Below are 24,767 nucleotides of genomic sequence, written 5' to 3'. Positions count from 1 at the left end.
AAACAAGCACAGATTCATTTGATAAGAAGTTGGGGAGCAGATGTTTATCGGCATTGATTCTGGGTTGTTTAGGGCTGTTCGGTTCCTCCTGTAGGAGCGATAAGGGTTTGATAAAGATGTTGCAGCCACAGCACAGGCATATTCAGAGCAGGAAGAATGAGGAAGGATTTTTGACAGCATATTACCCACCCTTTGAAGGAAGAGAAAGCTGCTCCAGAAGCCTCCTGCATTTAGTTCCCATTAGCTATAAACACAGTGACACGGTCACCCAATTTGCAAAGAAACAAGGAAAGCAAGGAAGAGAGTTGTCTTAGCATGCTTACCCCCATTGCGACCCAAGACCTGTGCCATCCCAAACAAAAATCAGCATTTTGTCAAGCTTGGGGAGAAGGGGAGAGTGGATGTGGCGTAAGTACCTATGAGGATCTTTGTGGATGGTCTTTGTTTTGTTTGAAAAGTCCTTCTCCAACTCAGACCTCCTGATTGTTACTGAGCCCCCCCAACTCCGCCCACTTTCTAAGGAGGGGCCCAGAGCCATGGGATTGGAGTGCTTTCGCTGTGTCTGGAGTGAAGTGTGCTGTGCTGCACAGCTAGTGCCTCACAGCATCCTCTCCGCTGACCTGTGTGTTCATTTTTCCAGATGAACCTCTTCGTCCTTCCTCATCCCATAATGACAGCGTGCCTAGTTACTGCAAAAATGATGAAGGGGATATCTTCCTGGCAGCTGAGTCCTGGAAGCCTGATGTTTGCACCAGCTGTGTGTGCATGGATAGCGTGATTAGCTGTTTCTCTGAGTCTTGCCCTTCTGTATCCTGTGAACGACCTGTCTTGAGAAAAGGCCAGTGCTGTCCCTACTGCATAGGTAAGACTAAATAAAAAATCCTTCATCTCAACCAGGGGCCACTAAATCAACATTCATAACCATGTGCCTACATCAGTGCATAGTTCTAAAATTGCGTTTTCTGGGTGACCTGCCACACAGACCCAGGATAGCAGCATCAAGCAGGGGTAAGGTATAGATGTACTTCCAAGATAAAACACACTAGGAATGAAAGAATGCTTTCTTCAGCACAGTCACATTCTGTTGGACTCTTTTTCCAGTTCAGGATTTTCAGAATTAGAGCTCTCTTCACGTAGTTACGAACAGCAGTGTCCAACCCCCTTAGAAATACCATTTACCATGTGAGAGTAAACTTGATGTATAAAGTTCCCTGCTACTTTGAGATCAACTGAAGGTGAAGGATTAATGTAACCTTCCACTTTTCCCTGTTTTCTGATTGTTTAATCTGCACAACTGTCCCTGACGGTCTCCACACAGAGTGTGAGGCATGAGTAGTTGACAGAGAGCTCTCCTTCTCACGGCCCAGGCTGATAACGTCTTGTGAAGAGAGGACATACGTGTGTTAGCCCGCAGCATCCATACTGAAGCTAGTGCTGTGGATGGAAGCCAGATGATATTCCAGGGACCAGAAGGTGAGGCTGAGGCAGCTGGCAGCTCTTGTCAAGGGCAAGGCTCTGCTCCCAAGGCTCTGCCTCTCCTTCATTACTCTGGCATCCTATGAAAAAAACTCAAAGACAAAATGCGTCTCAAGCTGATAGTGAACAAGGCACACAGACTGTAGTGGGAGCAGGCGTTGTGGACTTGTTGGAAATTTGATGTACTTTCTAGAACCAGCCATTGCATATATTTGGATGAGAACTTGGGGAAATGAAAGGTTTGGCCACGGAGCTTTGTCTTACCTTCCATAGACTAAGTGATAAACAGTGGTCCTGAGACAAGCTTCTGAACACAGCTGACCTTCAGCTTCTGACCTCTACCATTAGGCAGGACTGTTTTCTCACAGTCTTTTTATTCTACATGGTGTATAAGAGGTAGCAGGAAAAATATTTTAAGAATATGTCTATTCTCAGGAGTTTGGCAGAGCTTGATCTTCTCCACATAATATTTAACATAAAAGCATATTTAACGTAGCAATATGTTTGCAATGCCTGATTCTCTGCTCTTTTTTTGAGATGATCATCTAAATAATTTATTCTTCAAACCATCATGCTTTTGTGAGTAAACTTGTGGGGCAATAGCCATAGACCAGGATGCTAAGCAAGCCATCTGGTAATCCTGCCTTGTAGTAGCTGGGATAATGGCTTCTCTCTATCACTTATAAGCTTTGTAGCTCCTAAATGAGTCTTAAAAATGTGTTGAGGAATGCATGCAAGTTAATGCTACTTCACTTTCTAAAGAGATGGGCAAAATGAATGGTTCAATCTAAATGAAAGTTTTAACTAGGCTACTGTTTGAGACAGCAGAGTAGAGGTATGAAGTAAACAACCAGTATCATACTAATATTTCAGAATGTGGTACTGAAAGAAATAACTCAGAAACCAGCCACCTGTGTGTAGTTCCTACGTGGGAAACCAGGACTCAAGGCACTACCCAAGGAAAAACCTAGCAGCAGATACTTCATGTGTTAAGAAACCCTCAGATTGTTTGGTTTCCTTTCTGTTGGCTTTTTTTATTCCATGGGTACATTTGAAATTAATGACTTTGTTTCCATTTGATAGTAACCAATCATTTCTTTCTCATAACCCCAACTTAAATTCAAAAGTCATAGTATTCCGTCTTCATTCTTTTTCAGAGAGTTGTGGGATAAGGATGCTTCATGCTTCCTGTTGAAATTCCAACATCACTTGGAATACCCTCTCTTTTTAAGTGTACAAGGCAAAGACTTGTGTGGCCCAAATATGCAATTCTGACTTGAAATGCAAACACATTCATTTGACTATAGTTCAAACAAATGCACAGTAGTATAGTAGAAGGTTGGATTCTGCTGTTTCCTCTCACAGCTACTCGCCTCACTGATTGGTGCCTTTGTAATTGTAACTTATATCATAGGCCTGTGACTTATTTTCAGGGAAGTATGTAGGGAGACTTAGCATTGGGTAAGTGGTAGCTGTATGTTGTACTTATTGATTCATCTTAGTGTTCCGTGCATGTTTTGGTGTTACCAAAATAGTCATTAAACCTCTTCTGTCTGCACGGTACTCATTTTGCAAGTAGTCCTATCAGGTTTCTTTGCAGTGCCTGTTGTGTCCAAGCGTATGAAGTCAGTTTTCAGCTCTTGGCTATAATTAGGAATTCCTATCTGTTCCGTTTGCTCTTTTGCTGGACCTCAGTTGGCCCGATCCCTGTGCGGCGTTAGCACTCCTGCGGGCAGTGACCAGGTGAGCCTCGGTGCAGGGCCTTCTGCACTCTCCAGAAATCATGGCAGAAAGGAAGAAACTGGAAACACAACATCGGAAGGCATGTCTCCAGGCACCCGCTGACTCTCCATGGTACCAAGCGCCGGTGCTTACGCTGTTTCCTGTTTCATACTTTTCTCTGTTGGAACCCAGCTTACATGTGCTGGCTTCACCAAGGCTCAGGTCTCCTCTCTGGGTGAATGCCACAAACAGCGTTCAGCTGACACCCTTTTGTCAGGGGCCAAAACAAGAAAATTTCCTTGTTTTCAAATTGTGCAGCATCCTTTTTTCTCACCATACAAGAAATGAAAAATAGCAATCCTACTAAAAGTAGTCTTCTAATTACAAGTATTTGTGTTCCTTTCAGCTTAATTTGAAGTCACTAATGTGCAGTAATATGCTTCTCTTTTGATGTGGGAAGGCCGCATATTTGTGCTAATTTAATAGGATGTGTAATACACATAAATTAATGGGATTGATGATTAATTTTGAGAAGTGAATAGCTTTGTCTAATTACTTATAATACCTATCATTAGGGAATTCATCCTACGAGGAAGGCACTAAGTAGCAATTACACAATCATTTTAATGGAGCATCTTCTGATTTCCTAATTTTTTGTTTTATATTCTGGCTTCCTACACAAATACCTAAAGGCTTAGATTTTATTTTCATGAATGTTTCAGGATGGCTGAAATGAAGGAGGAGGGACAAGGTTAGGAGGAGTCAGGTGGAGGTCAAAAGGTCATGTGGAGATGCTGTTGAGAGTGCTGATTTGATAAGTGCTTCCTTGTAAAAGCAAATACCCCCCTGTGACACACTTTGTCATGCAAGATAGGGCTGGCTTAAAGCAGCCCTTGCCTTATCACTGACTCCATGCTGCATGCCTTTCTCTTAGCAAAAGTCATTCCATTGCTTCAATGAGATCATTATCCCGTCACCCCCCAGGAAGAGAGAAAATGAGCACAGACCAAGGGCCCTGCCTTCATTGGCATTTGCCTGACCCACAGGGATGCATGCGCTGGTCACATAACCTTTGGCCTGATGTTTGTGTTGCTTCTGCTCACGCCAAGTGCAGTGGCATCTGGAGGAGGGACTCTGTACCTAGGGTCGGTCGCTCCTGGTTAAGTAATACCAAAGAGAGCACTACTTCAGTCATGAAGGTCCTTCTCCATGTGATGCCTAAGCCTTCAAGCCCACAGTACTGCAGCAGCAGACCTTTGGTTGACGTAGGAAATCGGGATTCGTAGCAGTGCTACCAACTAAGCTGGTCCAAACGAACAGAATTGACAGACAATATCCTTCTGGAGCTGGCCAGGGCGTGTTAGAAGTTCATGAAAAATGCATAATCCTTAAGAAAAACTTAACATGCATTTCAGCTCATTTTTGCAGCAAAATAGTTATCTTCTTTATTGCATTTTCCATGAGCTTTTTGAGGTTTCTGTGTATTTGTGTCCTTGCAATTGAATGTTGTTTTAGGAGATATTTGAGGTCAGTTACTTAACGACAGTCTCATTTGTGGACTGGAAACTAATTCAGCTATTTGGGAATAATAGATTGTTGTAATCAAGTGTAATTTATGGATCTATACATACATACTTCAGGACTTACATGTGAAGGAAGTTAAGATATTCTAATTGTAAGTCATCCAGAATCTTGCGAGCATCTTTGAAGTATCATGTACATGAAGGATCTGTGAAAATGAACTCTATTAGAGAAGGTACATTAGAACATAATTTTCTTGGAGATTGTACGTCTATCTCATGAAAGCTTAGCTCTTTAATACTTACTCTGTGTGCCTTTATTAATATTTAAAGCGGAGTTTTCACATGGGATCTGGCTGATTTAGCATATGCTGGTAACTGTATAAGAAATCTTCAAAAAGTTCATGGCGATGTATATTATGCAAAAACTATGCATGTATTCCATAACTATTTTACACCAAAAAATTATTTTAATTACAATTTTCCATGAGCTGTTTGAAGCACACTTCTACTCCTTTGTAGTTGACGCTGGCATTTTATCCGTATAGAAGTCTTCTCCACCATAATCTTCAATTAGGAAATGATTAAATATTTCTGTTCCGTAAGGGAGAGGTCTATACTTTTTATCAAATCAGCTTATCATATAACATTCCTTTTGTTTAGATTTCTGTTTAAGACTAACCCTATAAAAGGTTTCTTCGTAGGTGTGTGTCTAGAGAAAGACTATTTCATTGGAACATCTGTTTATCAATGTACATTTAACTGAGTCCAGGAATCACATATAGTAAATATTGAATTCAGCATCTTTAAGAAGGTATACAATTCATGATATTTAATATTTTTTCAATCGCAATTTGACAATACTAGCATCTTCATTGGAAAGTTTTTTGCAATTCCTTCTCCAGTGTATTTTCTTAAAATTAAAAACCTCTGCACAGTGAAAGAAAAATTACCTGTAGCCAATAGTATGCTCAGGGTTCTGTCCCAGGCTAGCCATGTCTTGCTGTTGAGCTGTGACCCTAACTCAGTATCCTCAGCTGTAGGATGGGAAAGACACTGCCCTATGCTTTAGAGATGTGCTGTGAAAATTGTAACATGATGGGCGTAGATGAAAGTACCTTATAAACAGTAAACCAGTGTAGGGCATGCTGCTGTAGTCTAAGTAACATGGCATCAGATACGTTCTGGTATCCACTGTTACTTGTAGTCCCTAGCTTTCTACAAAGGCCTACATACTGCAACTCAATGATGAGTTTTTGAAAGATAAGGATATTTCTGTGTAACTTGTTTTTTTATTTTTTATTAACATGAAGAGAACAGATTTTATGGATTTCCTAAGTACAAGTCTAAGGACATAACTATACTTCCCTTCCTCTTTCTCTTCTTTCCTCCTCCTCTCCTTTCCTTTTTTTCTTTTTCTCCTTAAATTTTTCAAAGACATAATTTCTGGTGCTTTTTTATTTCTTTTTTTTTTTTCATTTTTCAAAAATTTTCATTTTATTTGCGAGAAAGGAAGGGAGGGAGGGAGGCATCTGGATCACACCTCAGTGCTGGTAGCCAGGGAACTGTGTGGGTCTCCTGCGTGAACGACAAAGACCCAAGTGAGCCATCGTCTGCTGCCTCCCAGAAGCTGATTAGGCTGGAAGCCGACTAGCTCAGACTTGAATCAGGCATTCCAGTGTGGAATGTGAGCTTGCCAAATAGCAATTTCACCACTGTACTGCACTCCTGTCCCAATTGCGAATATTTTAGATAATGTCTTGATGGTGCACCTCCCCTTGCCCACTCCAGTTTTAGTCATCTGTGGTTGTCTTATTGTGATGCAGGTGGAATCGGCCTGCTCTCTGTAGCACGGCTATGTTATTTTTTGCCAAGTCGGAGAGGTTGGTCCCATTTGAGGCACCTGTGTATACACTGTGTATGAAATGCTGTGGTTCCTGGACACTGAGTCTGTGACACTTGCCCTCCCCCGTGGACTACAGAGTTGTTAACGGCTGTGGCTTCCATGCCAAAGCTCACATGGTCCCAGTGCTGGAGTGATCTGAATGGCAGGAGACAAGTGTAACCAAAAGGGGAAACGGAATGCTTTCCTGTGCATTGTTTAGAAGGTGGAAGTTGAAATGTGGTTGTAGTGTGCAGGGGTTGACTAGAACTCAACCTAAAGCAATCATAACAAACATAAACAGTGCTTGCTTTCCATTTCTTTAGTTCCTACCGTGCACTGTAGGAAGCACCTCGCACAAGCAACCCCCCTTCTCACTTCAGTTATCTTTCCTGCAAACTCTGCCTTCCACCCACCCAGGTCTGTGTAAACAGAATTGAAACTGTTCTGGTAGTAAATGTAGACAAACCACTGGTCTGTCTCTTAAATCCCACCCCCCCTTGTTTTGTTTGTTGGTGTTTTTTTTTTTTTTTTTTTGAGATTTATTCATTTTGGTTGGAAAGTCAGACATACAGAGAGGAGGAGAGGCAGAGAGGAAGATCTTCTACCCACTGAGTGACTCCTCAAGTGGCCGCAATGGCTGGAGCTGAACCAATCCAAAGCCAGGAGCCAGGAGCTGTTTCCGGGTCTCCCATGCGTGTAATGCAGGGTCCCAAAGCTTTGGGCCATCCTCGACTGCTTTCCCAGGCCACAGGCAAGGAGTTGGGTGGGAAGTAGGGCTGCCGGGTCATGAACTGGTGCCAGTATTGGATCCCAGCATGCACACACAAAGCGAGGACTTTAGCCACTAGGCTACCGCACCAGGCCTGAGGTTTTTATTTGACGGACATCGTGTAGAAGGAGGCTGGAACTGCTGCAGCCAGGGACACACACACAAGCATGAACTTTTCTCATTTCTATCCAGGATCTCAAACCTGCTCTTGTACCCACTAGTAGTTGTGGACAGGGAAGACCCTCCTGATGAGGACACTCAGGAAGCCGCTGGGGAGATTTTTCTGGCAGAACTTGAGCTGAGACAGGATGATGTATATCTCTTCTCACTGCTGAAACTGGCCACTCTGGGAATCCAGTGCGTTCCACTTGACAGTCATCTTTAAGTGGTTTTATTTTTGTGAATGTATGTATGTATTTAAAATGCAGGAGTCCAAGGGGAAAAAAAAGAGAGGTCATCGATCTACCTGTTCACTACCCAGATGTTTGTAACTTGCAGGGTTAGGCCAGGCTGAAGCCAAAGCTGTCCTAGTGTCGCACATAGACATTAGGAATCAAAGCGCCTGAGCCACTACCTGCCATCTAGGTTCATTAGCAGGTAGGTAGCTCTGAAGTGGAGCCAGGACTCACTCTCAGGCATTTCAGCATGGAATCTAGATATCCCAAGGGACAGGGGACTTACTGAACCACAGAGCCAACCTCTGCCTCAAGGTAGTCCTAACAAGATACTGTGCTCTGACATGGATAGCTGCTTCTTAGCCCTGAAGGACATTGCTATTGGTTTTCCCCCCCCATTTTGTTTTGCCACCTTGATTTTCCAGTGCTCCTTCCTGCCTGCCTTTGACACTACTACACTGATACATTCCCAACTTGAGCTCTGTGTGTGATCTGCATGTACCTATAGATGCACCTTGGATGGTGGACATTGCCATGAGATGAGGCTACCGTTAAAGTTGGAAATGACATGGTTCTTCTCTCTAGGAAATGCTTAATCAACCCATAATAGAACTCAGTGCCAGGTTGAATCTCTGATTTCCAAATTGCATCTTCTTTGCTTGAGAAGGGGATCAGGCAGGTAGGTGTTTCAGTTTGATGTGAGTGTGGTTCCTGAAACACAAACATTTCTGTTTCCTCTGTCACCTGGACCCCAATGTAGGGCCTATTCTTCCCAGCATGCTGAGGACACTGAAAAGTTGTCTTTACCGTTAGAGTTACACTTCCCATCCCAAGAAGTAGATGGAATAAAGCTGAGCAAAAAGGATGTTTCCAAGAAAGGTCTTGAAACTGGCCAGTTTGGCTTTCAGAGTGATTAAAATAAGGCATTTAGAGATAGGAGTCAGCTTACATGACATTCATCTCGATTTTTCTTTCTTTTTGTGAAGATAGATTGAGATCAGATGCTTTGCTATTAGAAGTTAAACGTCATAAGGTAAAATATGCAAGGTTTTAATTAAGTCCATAAACTTTCTGCAATTCCAGCCAAAACCTGTAATGATTCACTAACAGAATTGCTGTGTATTAGAGCTCTGCCTCATTGCATTGCCTGCATTCATGAGCAGTAAGACCTCCACTGAGTTCCACCTTGATGTTATTTTCTGGTCTGTAGAGGCCCATGGAGCCAGTGTGTTCCGCTCAGCATCTTTTACATGCATGAGTCTTTGCACATTTGTTAATGACTTCTATATTATTCATTCGGACACTTGCTTCATTTTAATTTCTACTTAAGTCTCTTTATCTTAAAAAAAAATGAAGCTGCATCCTCAAGAGGTACACACACTCCATTTGTTCACACCTGACATGTGACTGACATGTGATGTAGAAATGAAAAAGACCTCAGAGGCCAGGAACTGTGGTGCTTTGTCTATTAAGAAGAAGTAAAATTCAGAAGAAGAGATGGTGCTTCTTTCCTTTGTGAGCTAGAGAAGGTTTGTACTGTATGGCAGATGTAAACCAAAAATTTTAAAGTAGGAAGGCTCAGCTGCCTTTCCATTGGACCACCCTCTACTGCTTTCTCAAGCACATCAGCAGGGGAGCTGGATGGGAAGTGGAACAGCCAGGATTCAAATAGGCACCTGTGGGGGGTGCCAGCACCTCAGGTGGTGGCTTTGCTTGCCTCGCAGCTCATCCTTTCCTTTCCCTTTTCTAAACCTCATTTCACCCATTAATATGCATCGCACCTCATACCTGTTTAAATAATTGTACGGAAGTTGTCTTTGAACTTGTCAAACTTCAAACTGAAAGACCTAGATGGAAGGTTAGTAGCAGTGCTACTGTGTATGTCATTACCCAACCCTTGACACGTTCAACAGTGCCCTCAGACAGTCCTCCTTCCCCATGTTGCAAAGGAGCAGGTACCTTCCCAGAGTCGTGTGCGAGATTGCTTTGCACTGGGGTTCTGAGAATCAGAGCTGTTTTTAGCTTCATTGCCACCCAGATCCTGCATAAGTTGCTTTTCTGTATAGTACCCGGGAGAGCCGGTAGAAATGATGCAATGTATGAGCTGCCTAACTTTCTCCCAGGAAGCTACTGCCACACCAGGGTCTGACTTCACAACTGCCAGACCAGGTTTAGAATGAGAGTTACCACCTAGGCAGAAACTGAAAGCCACAGCCACAGGCATAGTTGGAGTGAACCTTGGTTTTGTGTCCTTTCTGGACATAGGAGAGGGGACAGTCTGGATGCTTTCTCATCGGGGTTAAGACGAGTCTTGATCCCGGTCAGCACAATGAGCTGCCACATCGGTGACTGCTCGGGTAGCAGGTTGGATCTTTGCAAAGGAAAGAGACACAGCTCAGAATTCCCCTGAGCTGTTAGCCAGTTTTCTGCTGTCATCTCAGCTACTCAACAATAACACTGAAGCCCAGCCTTCAAGGCCTTGTAAGACTTTTCCTATCTGGAAAAGATACAAGATAATGAAGTTAAAACAGTTGAAGAAATGAAAAGGAGTTAGCACTTTAAAGCAAGACCTTACCAGTTCCTCCCCTGCCCCTTTCATAGGAACCAGAATTGAGGGAAAATGAAGAGGCAGAAATTCTCTGACTTTACCACTGAAAGATATTGATTTTTGTTGTTATTGTTCATATTTGAATCCACAAAAGGAAAGTCACACATGTGCCTGCTCCATGAGTCATATGGCCCCACTGAAGGAGCCACCAGGAGGGAAGGGCACCAGACTCATGACTCAGGTGTGGATTATGGCCGTGGAAGCACATCTCCATCCTTAACTGGGGCTTGGTTTCCAAAATAAGCCAGAAGTCAACTTTAGCTCAAAAAATTTTTTTCAGATAGAGGCCAGAGTCATGTACATGAAATACCAAAGCTGATCTAAAGCCAGGTATGACCATGACATAATCATTGGCTTCCTTGAGGGTTTCAAAGGTTGGCCATGGCATCTAGGGCCAAAGGAAAATTCCAGAGTGGAAGGAAGCCACTGCAGTGTCATTGGAATGCATTTACAGGCTCAGCACGAACTGCTTAGAAAGGGATCCCATTTGCTTGGATATGTAGCTCCTGGTATGTTTATCTTAAAGATAAACTTAGTTGTATTAGTGTCATACCCCCTGTTTTTCTTGGAGCCTGTCCTCTAATCCTCTTCCCCAGAGCCAGGACAATGGGGTATTGTGAGAGGGACAGAGACTAATGCCATTCCTGGTCAAGGCCCTGCCAGGGGCCCACAGCAATCAGTTGAAAGAATTGCTCACATGCCAAAGACAGTGAGCAGGAGCAGCTCTTGTTTTTGTGGCGCTGACATCTGTGCAGAAAGTGATCCTCCAACCTGTTAGCAGCCTGCCTGGGACAGGTCAGGCAGAAGGTGCTTGGGGACGGTGGAAAAGATTCACTGCAGCTTCCTAGATGTGAATCATGAGCCAGTGACTTACTCAGTTTTCTGTATGAGACAAAAATCCTGTCCCATTCAACTATGGAAGTCGAACAGAATTAATATGAGATGCTGAACACAGAACTGGGTACGCAGTTTGCATTCAGTAAGTCAAAGTAATGGCTATTATTAGGTATTGAAGAATAAGCCTAGTGTCATTTTCAGCACAAACTAAGTTGGAGTGGTAAATATGGTGGTCAGCATTAACTCTATAGGCAAATATAAACTGATTTGATTGATTTTAGCTGGCTATTCCTGGGCTTGTTTTCTGTGTCCCTGTCTACTAACAGTGAGAATATGCTGTTCCCTCACAAAGATTACTATGGATTCCTTAGTTATTTAGAATCTCAACTTGCGGAGTAGTAGTGGCCATGTCTCCTACTTCAAAAAATTTTGAAAACTTCCTGATGGAGCTTTCTCAGATAATTCAAGCATACCATTCAAGGAGCCAGTGTCTCTAGGGAAAAACAGGGAATGGGAATGCCAGAACCCACCATCTCTAAACTTCATACCCTCACGCCTCTAATGTTGAACTCATTCGGCTTTCAAGTGGAACTTGGTCAAAAGCAAAAATATTCCTATAAAACTTCATCACCCAAAATCCATTCCAGGCTAATGTGGGCTAGATAGCAGCCATCATGGTGAAGATTAGGTAGTACTTTTCCATAAAACAAGACTTCTCCATTAGGGTTACAGGTGGCTTTGTTTTTGAAGCATGTTCAAAGAAAGAAAATTGACTTGTAAGATGTCCTGATAACTGTGATTCAAACTGATTAAATGTGGCGTCTCAAAGTAAACCACCACCCACAGGCATTAGTGGGGAGTATGTCACAGTTGACATCTCCATGTGGCTTAGAGGCTTGATTGGAGATTCCTGTCAGCCCTGAGAGTCATCCACTGCTAATTGGGGCTCACTCTAACTGGGAGATTGAGAACCAGCTCTTGGAAAAGTCGAATGGCCAGAGGCAGAAAGCCTCACCGCTTGTTGAGACAACGCAAACAGGGTTCTGTCAGTACAGCTGATTGACTTTGGTCTTTATGCTGTACTTAGACAGTACTTCCAGTTTTTTGAGCCTGTTAACTTCTTGTTCTCAAATCTAAATTAACTTTGTTGCAAAAGAACTGAAGTTGAAGGTGGAGTGCTTCTGAGGTCATTGGCAATGAGTGGAGCTTCAATGAAACAAATTGGTGAGATTCTCTGGTAACCAGGGCCATGTTTGGCCCTCTGTCCACAGCGGATGATCTTCTGTGGCTTCAGGATCCCCCGGGACTCTGTGGCTCTGAGGACCTACCCTACATGCAGGGAGGAACTTGAGTTTCCTCTAACAGGTAGTTAGAAGTTCTTGGTCTAGCTCATCACCTCCAAGGCATCCTGATTAGTTGGTCTTTTACAGTGTGTGGTAAATATTCTTTTAGATGATGATTTCATACAATTGCTGAATGCATATTGACAGTATACAAGGTTATGGTGTAATTCAGAATTTGGTCTGCAGTGTTGCTTATACTTGTATTTCCTTACAATTGACTAAAATTCTAAGTGGGTTGGCATCATTTGGAAAGTGCCACATTACACACCAGGTCCTGAGTTTATCCTTTCAGTATTATTGTACATGTGCGTAAGTGTGTACTGCATGTACATGAGTGAAACACGTGTGTGCAGCCGTAGGTCGGAGATGTCTGTTTTACATATCTTTGCTTCATTACTGAGAATGCTCATGTTTATTGTAAAAGAAAAAATATACACCAGTGACATAACAATCACTGTGAATATTCTCCTTTCTAGACAACTTTTAAGTTTCTGCTTTATATGTCTGAGCTTAAACTACTCATGATACATTCCTAATGTTTATTAGTTTATCGGAAAGAGAGATATTCCATCTGCTGTTTCACTACCCAAACACCCACAACAGCTGCAACTGGACCAGGGCCAGGTCCAAGTCAGGAGCCTGGAACCCCATCCATGTCTCCCACTTGGATGACAGGAGCTCCAGTACTTGAGCCATCAACTGCTGCCACCCAGGATTCTTATTAACAGGAAGATACGGGGATCCCAAGAGGTGACTGAACCGACTTTGCCACAGCACTCACCCCGTGATGCATTCTAATAGCCACACCATATCTGTTCAAGTGCTCACAGCATGACTCATTTAAATACTCCCTTATTGTCATCGTTTTCCCCAATATCTTGCTATCATAAATAATATTGTAGGTAAACATCCGCCCATACAACTTGGGCCTCTTCTGCTTATTCCCTTGGAAAAGATTACTAATAGTAGAATGATTAGGAATAGAATGATTTATATTCCTTTAAGAGGAATATAAACATTTTAAAGAAATAATGCGTGATACCGCTGTTGTTGCCTGTTAACTCACACACTCATGCCACTAGCACTGGCTTTAGCTTCTGGTGACTGAGTGAAATGTATTGGGTTTTAGGGCCTGTTGACTCACAGGCTGAGTCCACCATTCTGACTCAGGGTGGCCCAGTGAAATGTCTGAAGTAGTTTGACAAAGCCATCAGCTGATTGTTTCTTGAAGCAGGAAAGTGGCTTATGAAGTGGCCTTTCCTCTGTCTATACTCCAGTGCAGGAGACAGGGTCTTCCTCCATGCGTCCCTCCTCCTCCCATCCATATCTCATTTATACTTCCAGATTGTTGTATTCCAGCATTCTCTTCAGAAGATCAAAGCTCATAAGGCCCCTCCCCTCCTTTAATAGGAAAGGATCCCAATTTCTCCATCGTCATTGAGGGTCTTCTAAATGATCCCAGTCTCATCTCCAACCAAACACTCTATACATCTGACACTTAGCCACCCTCCTTCCAGTGTGGCAAGCTTTTGGACACATCACCTTCTGCATAGAATACTGGCCCTCCAGCTCATCCCTCCAGTGGAAATTCAAACATCAAGTCCTGAGTGGAGCCTTCCAGCAGAGTTAGCAATTTCCCTCCTGCGTGGTGCAGCTCCATATCTGAGTCCTAGTAATAGGAGTGGTGCTCCTGGGCTTGAGGGAGGCCTTCCACCACTCCTGCACAGTCCTCGGAGTCAGAACAGTGTGTGCTTTTAGCATTGAGGAGTCCTGAATCAACGAGTGCTCTTGTCATACTGACCTACTTTTAGATATAACTTTAACATCACAGATATTAGAGGTATTAATTTGTTAACTAATGAAATCAGTATCTTTATCTAGCTCTTAAGAAAATACAGATCAGTACTTGACCTTGAGGCAAACCTCTTTCTACAGAGTCCTCACCTTCCTATGTTTACCTCATTTCATTCCTGCTCCAAAAGGGGAGCAGAAAAGATGTCATGGAGGCAAGGTGCAGCAGAAAGAGATGGATTAAATGCGGCAAGTGGCTTAACCTACTGTTTCCTAATTTCCCCCGCACAGTAATACAGTTACTCAGATTGTATTCAGTGATGTTGATCCAGCATATGAATTAAAATAGAATCAGTAGTATTACTTTCTGAGAAAATACTTCCTTTAAGAAAAAGTCTCTGTGAAATAGACTGGATTGAATAAGGGGACTCCAGGAAATGTTGGCCAGAGATCAGAATATTACTTGAGTTTGCATCATTGGATGACTCAGTTTAACACATGTACATTTTGTGTATTTTGATGAAGTCGCCTCCTATGAGAATTCCATATCAGAGAAAAGTTAAATCCGTGGGTTTGGTTTAAAAGCCCATCAGTGCACCAGAAGACTTTCTGTGAAATATTCACAAATACAGTGAAGTGCATGTTTAGATGTTAAAAAGAGAGGGCAGGGAGATTATGTTACTGGAACTAGACCCACCCATGATTACTCAGATGTCACTGAACCTTAAGCAGTAGTGAGGAAAAATAATAGAAAAATGTGGAGAAACAGATTATGCAATTTTAACACTCAATCTTTCTTGCTGTGCTGGCTTATAACATTTTCCATGGGTTGGGACTAATCATTTTTTTAAACATAGCTCATTCATAGAATATTAGTGCCATTTTAAAAGGCTCCTGTATCTGAGTAATTGATAGGAAAGCGCAGAGACCCAAGACAGATGTGTAACTGTTTCCACCTGTGACCCGCCTTATGCAAAACCCAGTCTGAAGCTTTGCACTGGGATTTCACCCACAGCCACTGCCAGCCAACTCCGCACCCTGGGCCCCAGGTTGAACTGCTCAGAGAAGACCCTGCTCCCTCAAAGGTGCTGGGTTCCCTCCTTTGTGTCTCCTCAATAAATATATTCCCTAAAGAGCTTCCCAGATGCCTTCTAAGGAAGAGCCCCCGAGCCCTAGGTCTGGAATCACTGCTTTCCTCCGGAACTTTGCTCCCCAATTCCTGTATAGTTTTTAACATATTATTGGCAAACGTCACAGGCTTTAGTACCTGGGCAACCTCCCCCATTGGTAAATATTACCTGGCTACTGGTCAGTTCAGTCGTGCGCAGGTGCCTGGTGTCCTCCAATTTCCATGTTTAGTCACTTGGGTCTTACGGGGGCCCCCATTTTGAGTTCTAGACTGGCTGTAAAATGTGACCACTAGTGACTTACGTAGCTAATAAGAGGAAGGAGTTTTCAAAGAAAGGTTAGAGATGTAGGAAAGGAGGATGGCAATGTAGAATGGGTGGGGGGGGAAGCAGAAAGGACACCAGCCATCACAGGGGATCGTTGTTGGTGGTGAGAGAGAAACCATGAAGCATCACTGGGAAATGAAACAGGTGCTGATTTCTTCTCTAAATTGGTAGAAGAAACCTAAATTTGGCATGACATGACATGTTGTCATTCTTTGCTATTCATATCTAGGGATCCTTATCATCCTTATCATTGACCAACACAAAACAAAAAAGATTAAGTAAAGACTTGTTGAGCTTGTCTCTGTCAATGGACTCAGCTAGACGTTTCACCCTTGTGTCTTTCTGTATGACAAACCAATGCCATTTCCCTGGGGGTCCCAGCTGCTGGTGACAGCGCTCTGTGTTAGCTTCAGTGGCCTTGGAGCAGGTTCTGCCCCGCCCCCCCAGTGAGAGTTCAGAAGATCCTCTTAGGAAAATGGCCTCGGGGATGGGGGGGATACCACAGCTTCATCAGACTCTGAAATCCTACAGCATAGCATGGTTATCCCATGTGATGGCCCTTGAGTTCTTGGGTCTAATTAGGCATTGTGCGCTATCACATTGAGCGATTCCACCCTGTGCTGTTCTCTCCACTAGAAGACACAGTTCCTAAGAAGGCGGTGTGCCACTTCAGTGGGAAGGCCTACGCCGATGAGGAGCGGTGGGACATTGACAGCTGCACACACTGCTACTGCCTGCAGGGCCAGACTCTCTGCTCTACCGTCAGCTGCCCCCCGCTGCCCTGTGTCGAGCCCATCAACGTGGAAGGAAGTTGCTGCCCAATGTGTCCAGGTATCTAAGCCACTATCCTTCCGTTTGTCAAGTGGTAATACTGACATTGAACGGACTCAGAACCTACCTACACATCGCAGAGTTCCTACTAACATGTCAGCCCTGAAGGCATTTCTCCCCCAAAGCTCTGCCCTCCCCACCCAAGGAGCCAACGTAGCTTGCAAAATTGATCATTCAGGGGAAGGCCAGATTTTGGTTCTTGGGATTCCCAGTCTCTAAATTTTAGTGACAACACAGCTTTGTGTCACTGACTAAAGATACCTGCCTGGTTTTAGTGCAGCATGGAACCAGCCGAGTGAAAAATGTTCAAATGAGACAGTAAGGAATATGCTGAAGACCTGTTACAGTCTCTTCCTTCAGTCCGTCATGTTCCAGCCCCTAGCTCTCTCTGCAGCCTTCCACACTCCTCCACTGGCCGTGTGAGTCCCACGACCCTTTCCTGCTTCTCAGTGGTGTCATTCAGTCTCTTTATCTCAAACCTAAGACCATACCACTGTCCAGAACCTCCCCAACACCTTCTCCCAGTTCTCCTGTCTGTGGCTCCTGCCAGAACAGCTCCTCTACCCCCTGCTGCCAGAAATGGCAAGACCTTGGCCCTCACCATGACCGTCCCTGGGTTGTGTCCACCATCTGATCCTCTAAGCCAAGGCAGTACAAAGCACAACGACTCCACGGTACGATCCCGTGGAGTTCCTGAGTTGTAGGGAACCTGGATGCTTGTGCTGTTTCAAGCAGTACACAAGAGTCCTGCTCTGTTCAATTCATTAAACTGGCATTCATGCCAGTTTCAAAGAGCATCTGTACTGTGCAAAGATAACATGGGGCGGTTAGCTCAACTCATTGTTTAATTGAGCCCTGCAAACGATGGCTTTTTGTTTACATGTTGTGCAAACCAGCCCCAATTAAGCATTCCTAAGAAGGTACATTTATTCCCTAGAAAGGCTGGTGTTCAGTGTATGGCATTTGGTTCCCACTTCTCCGCTGACTGCTAGTAACAGCATCTGAGTCAGCAGTTTTCTCCATGCTGCCTGAAACCCTCGCTGCACTGGGCTTCCAGATAACCGCTTAGTGTCCTCCTTTGTTCTGATGCTGCTCCCCTGGTTCCTTGGCTAGTCCTTCCTTACCTGCTCAGTCTCTAAAAGTTGGAGCAAAAATTTGTTGTAATGATTTGACAGGAGCAGTTTCAGTCTTTCAAAAGAGATTGGGAGGGGTGAATTGGAGACAAAGGTTGCACAATTCTGATGTGGAACGTGAATGCTAAGTTGATGAAATCAAATTTTATTGTGACATGCAATAGCCTTGAAGGGTTTCAAAGACAGAAGTTTTGAGCTAGACCTTGAGGACAGGTGGTTTCTCTTCTTTGGTGAGTAGATGATGGTCTGACCACAGATCCTAAGATGGAAAACATGAAGGCTAATGTTCCTGAGGCATTGAATCCTAGTGGCACAGGGTAAGGTCAGAAAAGGGCCTCCATTACCAAGTGCAGAGTGAAACCTTTGCAGGCAGTGAGGATACTCATTCTGGACAGAATGACATGATCAGAGGCATCTGGGGAGAGTGACCAAGGTGGGCCAGAGAGACTAAGAGATCAGAGGCCCGGACACCTGTAAGGCACATTGCAAATGCTCCAATGATACTGTCAGTCTAAGGATCCAAGCTGAGGTTGTGGTGAATATCCATTCTCTGTGGCTCATGAGCTTAATGAGACTACAGGTACTGCTAGCCTCTATTCACCACCAGACTTCTCCAGGGACTGTTCAGGGATTCACTGTTGCATTGAAGCTTAATTTCTGTTAAGTCTCCCTTCAGTATCTGCCGTATTATTGATGAATTACTTCTCCATCTTATCTCTAAGCAAATTTTGCAGTCAGTCAGCTTTTGCCACCTTCTGTGAGGATCTGCTCAAGAGCTGGCTGCTGGGAAAGCCGAATTCCTGTCCCAGAATTTAACCAGTTCATTGTGTGATCTCTGTCGAGATGCTTGGTTCACAGTCCAGGCTTCCATTTCTTATGGTAGAGGCAGCCTCTAGCATCTGCAGCTATCAGAAACCTTGCCGTGTCCTATAGATGACGCAGCTGGCATTCCGAGTGGCCTCCCCTGCCTCTCCTGCAGGTGTCTCCCCTCATAGGTACATTTCCAAGTGTACCTGTAGCATCTCCACATACAGGTACAACCTGTGAGCTGCCTAGGTGGTTTGTAGTGGTTATTTCATGGACAAAGCTGAGACTCAGGAAGGTCAGGAACATCACTGTAACAGCAAGTAAGCAGACGTGAAATTCCCCATTCCAATCTCCCCACGAAGGGGCGTGCTCCCTTGTGAGCCCCTTGCATCCTGCCCCATATCCCAGAAAGGCACATTTTAAGGAAAGTGACTCCCAGCGACCCAGCTGCCTCTAAAGGGAAGCTAACTTCCAGGAAATTGGTTGGTTTGTTTAGTTTCTAAAGCTCATATCAAACAGGACCACAGGGATGAGTCCTAAATGTGACCTGTGCCCATGGCTTGAGTGGCCTGCCTGGGTACTTTTGTGTCATCATTCTGGCTCTGTCCCTCTGCAGCACCAGCAGGTCTGTGCCATGGTTTGTATTTCAGAGTCTAGGGTGGATGTAGATTTGGACATGGAAGACCTAGGTCAAGGCATGGAAATTCCACTTCTGTTTGCTTCCCCAAAGAAGTGTTTTTGCTAAAAGATTTAGTCTTTTTTTGGCAGAAGTACTGAAAGGCAGCTTCTGTCTTACATTCAAAGGAAAAGGCACTGACTCTCTTCCCTTGGAACCAAGGGCTCTGAACTGGAGCTGTAACTAACCTGTGATGGAGAAGGAAATGTGGTGGCTTGGAATGTGCTGGGCTGGCATGGAGGTAGGCCACTGAGAACAAACCACCAGGCACACAAGGACTAGCACTGGTCTCGATCACAGCTGTACCTCTGGAACTTAAGTCAGTACCTGCCATGCGGCACATGCTCAAGAAATGACTGAAGACACACGCCCCCCCTTCACTTGAGATGCAGCCTTCTAACTGGCCCTGCCAGTGCCAGCTGCAGCTTTGCTAAAACCCTGCAGCAAGAGCATTCCCTCTGTGCAAAGTCTCTGCTGTGTTGGCAGTTTCCCTGAAGTCCACCCACAGGCAGCTCTGTGGCACAGGTGCGCCAGAGCTTCTGCTCCACTGGCCGCACCCTGGAGACACAGGGTTGATCCCAGCTCTGGGCCCCTGCACGCGTTACTTAGCTGTTGGCATTCACAGGTTTGTGGGCCAGATCTATTTGCCTTTTACACTGCTCAGAAGCCAGCAACAAGCTAGCCCTACTGTAACAGGAAGACTGCACTAGGGAGGGAGCGGGCACTGAAAGGTATCACGTAATGACAGAATTTTCCCCTAAAAAAATTCATCCAGGAAATCCGTACCTCATGCCAGTATCTCTCAGCGGGTGGGTTAAACACCATCACCCTACACACACATGCTTCTGAGCATCATCTGGCCCAGACCCGTCAAATCAAGATAGAAGATATCAGTGTGTTTTTATAAGCTTTTTCAGATTGACTGATAACAGGAAAAAAATTGAAAACCAATGGTTTATTCTCAGGCCCTTGCTCCTGTGAATAATAGTTTCATTAAATTCACTTTTTAACTTCAGAGCTGCAGGACCCACTGACTGACAATTTAGGAACTGTAAGAGCTCCCAGTTCTTGCCATGTGCAAAGACTTGTAATTTAAGAGTATGACCAGGAGGCTAAGGGTGCAGTGACTTTATTCTTGGAGGCAGCAGAAATGGACCCCAGCTCTGACAGTTACTGGATACATAATGTTGAGCAGCTGACATTTATTTCTCAGTTTATTTCTCTGGCTGGGAACTTAGTCCACAGCAGAAAGTTGGCTCAAGTACTTCCTTCTGTTATTTTCCGCTTACCTGAAATTCCTCTTGGATTTGTTTCTTGAAGACATGGTAACTTTGGGATACAAAATGGTGATTGTGATCAAAAAGGATTCTTAATCCTTCTTTAATGTACAAGTGATGTATTTTCTTTTGGCCTGAATCAGGCGATAGTGAGCATGTAGGATTATAATGTTGAATAACGTCTTAGAGTCAGCTAATACGGCAGGATACATTCAAGAGGAAGTACATGGTCACATCTTGAACACAGAGCTTCTTAAATAGTTCTTCACTATAAAATGGTGGGCTAGTTGTCACATGGAGTAAAGAAATGAAAATGTATTTGAGGAACTGAGAAAAGCTCTGAATTCCCTCTATGGTCCCTGTTAGAGCCGGACTTGAGAGAAAAAACAGACATGATATTTGAAAGAAAAGGGATATTGTTTTATTTCATGTTGTATCCTTTTTTGAATCAAGGTACACGTATGATCAAATTAGATAATGTATTGGGGCTCAATTCCTGTCCAGATGGTTCTAGCGGTAACATCACGAACACATGAGGCTTAATTCAGGCAGCACCTCCTGAGGGCAACCATTCTGCCTTTAGGGGGGAATCAATAGAGGGGCAGGGAGGAATGGCCAAGCTATGCATGAGGAGTGAATGATGCTGTAGCCTTCTCAAACTGATGACATTTTTATAAATGACTTCACATTCAGGGATTAGAGACCAACAGTTATTAAAGTGCAATATTCAACTGTGATGGAAAGAGAAATCATTCGATTCGAATCAGTCCCCAGTCCACTTAGGCTGTCGAGGCAACACCATCGTACGGGGAAAAGTGGTGGGTTTTGATGCTAGTTGAAAACTGTACTCTTTCAGATGTCACGTGTTTTCCACCATTGCAAAGCTAGAGATTCTAATGATGTGAACGGAGAAACTAGGTCTCATGAATGCATTAAATAACTGTATCGAATACTGTGGATTGGGAATACGAACGCTGACAGCTTCTCCATCATCTCTTAGGAAAAATTTGTCTTTCTTTTAGAAATGTATGTCCCAGAGCCAACCAATATTCCTATAGAGAAGACAAACCGTCACGGAGAGACTGATCTGGAAGTTCCCTTGTGGCCCACGCCAGGTGAAAACGACATTATTCACCTCCCAAGAGGTAAGCCTCCAGGCAACCGACGTCTGTGTAGTCCTCTGTGGGATCTACTTTTAGCTTTGTTACTACTTTTTAAAATTGCTTGAGTATGTCCAGGTAGCTTGCCTACGTTCAGTTCAAATAATGACACCAGTAAGAACTGTTTGGCTGGAATAAAGACCACACCTGGTTAAAATTATCCTGCAGGTAGCTGAATGTCATCTTCTTGGTCCAACATGCTCAGAGAATTTGTGACGATGGAAACAAGTTCTAACCTCAGCACTTCAGTATCTGGAATTTCTAGGCCGTCTCTGAAAACTGAACCAGCTCTCTGGGCAGACTGATAATCGAGTCGTACCTGCCCTGTGGGTTCTGTCCTAAGCATCTCTGCATTATGCTACGTTCTGCTCCAGGGCAGCTTCACTCGGTGACACTTCAATTTGTTGATTTTTTTGAGTCACTAAGTTTATTCCAGGCCTTTTTTTTTTTTCTCTTCTCTGTCTTCCTTGTTGTATACAACGAAGACGTTATTTGGTCTGTTAAAAACTACATGGTAGAGCAAGGCTGAAACTCTGCTAGAACTACTTTCTCTACAAAAGTCAGCTTCTAAGCCGTGACTCACTACTGCCTCCTGCCTACCCCCAGTTCATTTCCAGAATTATCACTGTATAATTTTGTAGTTTGTTTTGGAAGAGGCAATATTCATTGCTTGAGAGATTAATGGTCTGTTACTCTAGATACTCTAAATGTTATGCTTGGACCAGGCCAGATGACCAGGGAGCCAAATTCCTGGTCCCAGTGTTTTGGCCCCTTACGTAATTGCTCTGACGGAATGTGCCTCAGTATCACACTTGTATTCGCTCGGCCAATGTTAGACACCAGGCTTCAGTCACAAGAATAACCTCACTTCTTGCAGCCTTTTGAGGGTCTGTTCGTTACACAGAATCTGCTATGAAGTGATGTTTCCTCATATGTCAGTAGCAAGAAAATGTGTATTTCTCCAAGGCAAGTAATTTGTTTTCATTTTCAAGACATTGTGAATCATATTGATTCTGCTTGTTCCATGTGTTCCTGTGGTTGCCAGAAAGCCCAGAGCTCACTTTGATGGCTTGCTTATTACACCAAAACAGAACCAAAGGACAGAATTTTATCAACAGCGCAGATATTTTCTTCAGCAAGGCTTTCCTTAATCTTCCTGAATGACACATAATTTCTAAAGTCACATTTTAATATCATTTAGAATATTGCAAGGTTAAAAATTCATCCCTTTATTGTGTATCTCAAACCTAAATGCATCAATAACATGTTTTGTTATTTTTGGCAATTCCTGGTGTTGATAGAATGGGTTCCTTGTTCCTCTTCCTGTAAAACGTCACCATTGGCGCTAGCTGAGATGTTAAGAATGTTCTCTACCCAGTCCTTTTCCTCCCCGAACGCTTCCATACAGCATATCAATAACAATCTGGATTTTAAACTAACCTTAATACCACAAAGCTGTTAGTGAGCAGCGTTTCCAAGAGTTTACTCCTGTTTAACTGATGGCCTGTGTCTTTCACTAAACCGTTTTTTGATCCACTTGGGAAAACCTGAATACAATGGCTTCTATGTCACAAGGCCACGTAAACTTGTGTGCCCAGTTGGTATATATTCAGCATTATTGCTGTCTGAACAGACTGTAAGAATGGAAAACAAAAAGATGTTCACTAATGAACAAAACTGAGTGTTTTCTGTGCTATATATAGTTAAGCAGACTAACCATGCAGTCAGCCTAGTGAATTTTCCAAATTATAAAAGGGCATTGTTCATAGAACCAGAACATCAACTGAAAGACTAACCTCCAGGTTCTAGCATAGTTTTTGTTCTACTTCACTTTAGCTGTTCCTTCAGAAAATAGAATGTGCTTTAGTCTAATTTCCAGTTTGCCATTAGGCAGAGAGCTAAACTGTCATTTCCACTTCAGAATCTTAGATGATCATGTACATTTTTAAATGTCTCATTTACGTGGAAGGCAGAGCAGGAGAGTAGGAGACATAATCCATCTTTCCAAATGCCCGCAGTGGCCACAGCTGACCCAGAACTCTAGTCCAGGTCTCCAGCTTCGGTAGAAAAGGCCAGGCACTTAGCCATCGCCTGCTGCTCAAGAAGCCTTAGAAGGAAGCAGAACAGCCAGGGCTCAAACCAGCACTCCAGTACAGAGTAGTGGGTTGATACACTGTGGCACAACACCCTCCATAAAAATTTTTCATTGTCTAATTTGTCCTTTCTTGACTAGCTAAAGCTAGTATCCTGCTGTATTATTCAGTCTGTCTGTTTTTTGCACCCATGTGAAAGCACATTGCCCTGTACTGAGACCTCCGGATCAACCCTATACTTGAATCAGCTTTTAACCTGAAATCAATGGGAAGTAATAAAACCAGGTTCCTGTTCTATACTTAAAAACATAATCTCATCCTTAAAAATTCTGGTTTAGATAATGAATGCTTGGAATTTTTTTTCCCCTTTAGATATGGGCCATCTCCAGGTAAATTATGGTGACAACAACAGGCCGGACTCGACACAAGATTCCTCACTGGACTCCATTGCCTCCGTTGTGGTTCCCATAATAATCTGCCTGTCGATCCTGATCGCGTTTCTTTTCATCAATCAGAAGAAACAGTGGATACCACTGCTGTGCTGGTATCGAACACCAACTAAGGTACCACCCAGAGAAAAGTTATAACTGAGAAATACTACATTATTGCATTTCCTTAAAATTGCTTGATATCTTTTACATTGCCTATTGAAACCTTGACTTTACTGTCCATGGCCTTGTGAAGTCTAATACGTGCCCAGGGCTGGAGTGATAGTTATTCATCACCCACTGATTAATGAATCCTTCACTGTCATCGGTCAATTTCCTGGTTGTACTTCTTTACAGGAGTACATCTCTGATCAACAAAAGTTGATCGCCTGGCATTCCTCACTGTAAAGTAGAAGTAGGAAAGAAGTCACAAAGGGACACAGCCAGGCAACAATGAGGTGCAGGGGTGCCCAAGGCGAGCACAGAAAGGTGGGAACAGTGCAGAGGTGGTTAAGACGAGATAGAGGGAGGCTCCACAGTGAGAGGGGAAGATTAGAGATTG

General features: G+C 43.7%; 1 protein-coding gene across 4 annotated transcripts in view; it reads left to right on the top strand.

The window, feature by feature from the left end:
* The window catches only part of LOC101529675 (cysteine-rich motor neuron 1 protein), a 187,479-nt gene that overhangs the window by 159,249 nt on the left and 3,463 nt on the right, over window positions 1-24,767 (top strand). For 3 of the 4 annotated variants that reach the window (XM_004582731.2, XM_058668084.1, XM_058668083.1), the window contains 4 exons: window positions 641-862; window positions 16,437-16,631; window positions 21,547-21,669; window positions 24,150-24,340. In XM_004582731.2, the coding sequence (XP_004582788.2) occupies window positions 641-862; window positions 16,437-16,631; window positions 21,547-21,669; window positions 24,150-24,340 (731 nt within the window). The remainder of the gene's footprint in view (window positions 1-640; window positions 863-16,436; window positions 16,632-21,546; window positions 21,670-24,149; window positions 24,341-24,767) is intronic. The other variant, XM_058668082.1, reaches the window with a different exon arrangement.

The sequence above is a fragment of the Ochotona princeps genome, chromosome 8, assembly GCF_030435755.1.
Source record: "Ochotona princeps isolate mOchPri1 chromosome 8, mOchPri1.hap1, whole genome shotgun sequence".
In the NCBI taxonomy this organism is placed as follows: Eukaryota; Metazoa; Chordata; class Mammalia; order Lagomorpha; family Ochotonidae; genus Ochotona; species Ochotona princeps.
The sequence above is the reverse complement of the archived record's forward strand: the minus strand, read 5'-3'. Positions and strand labels throughout refer to the sequence as shown.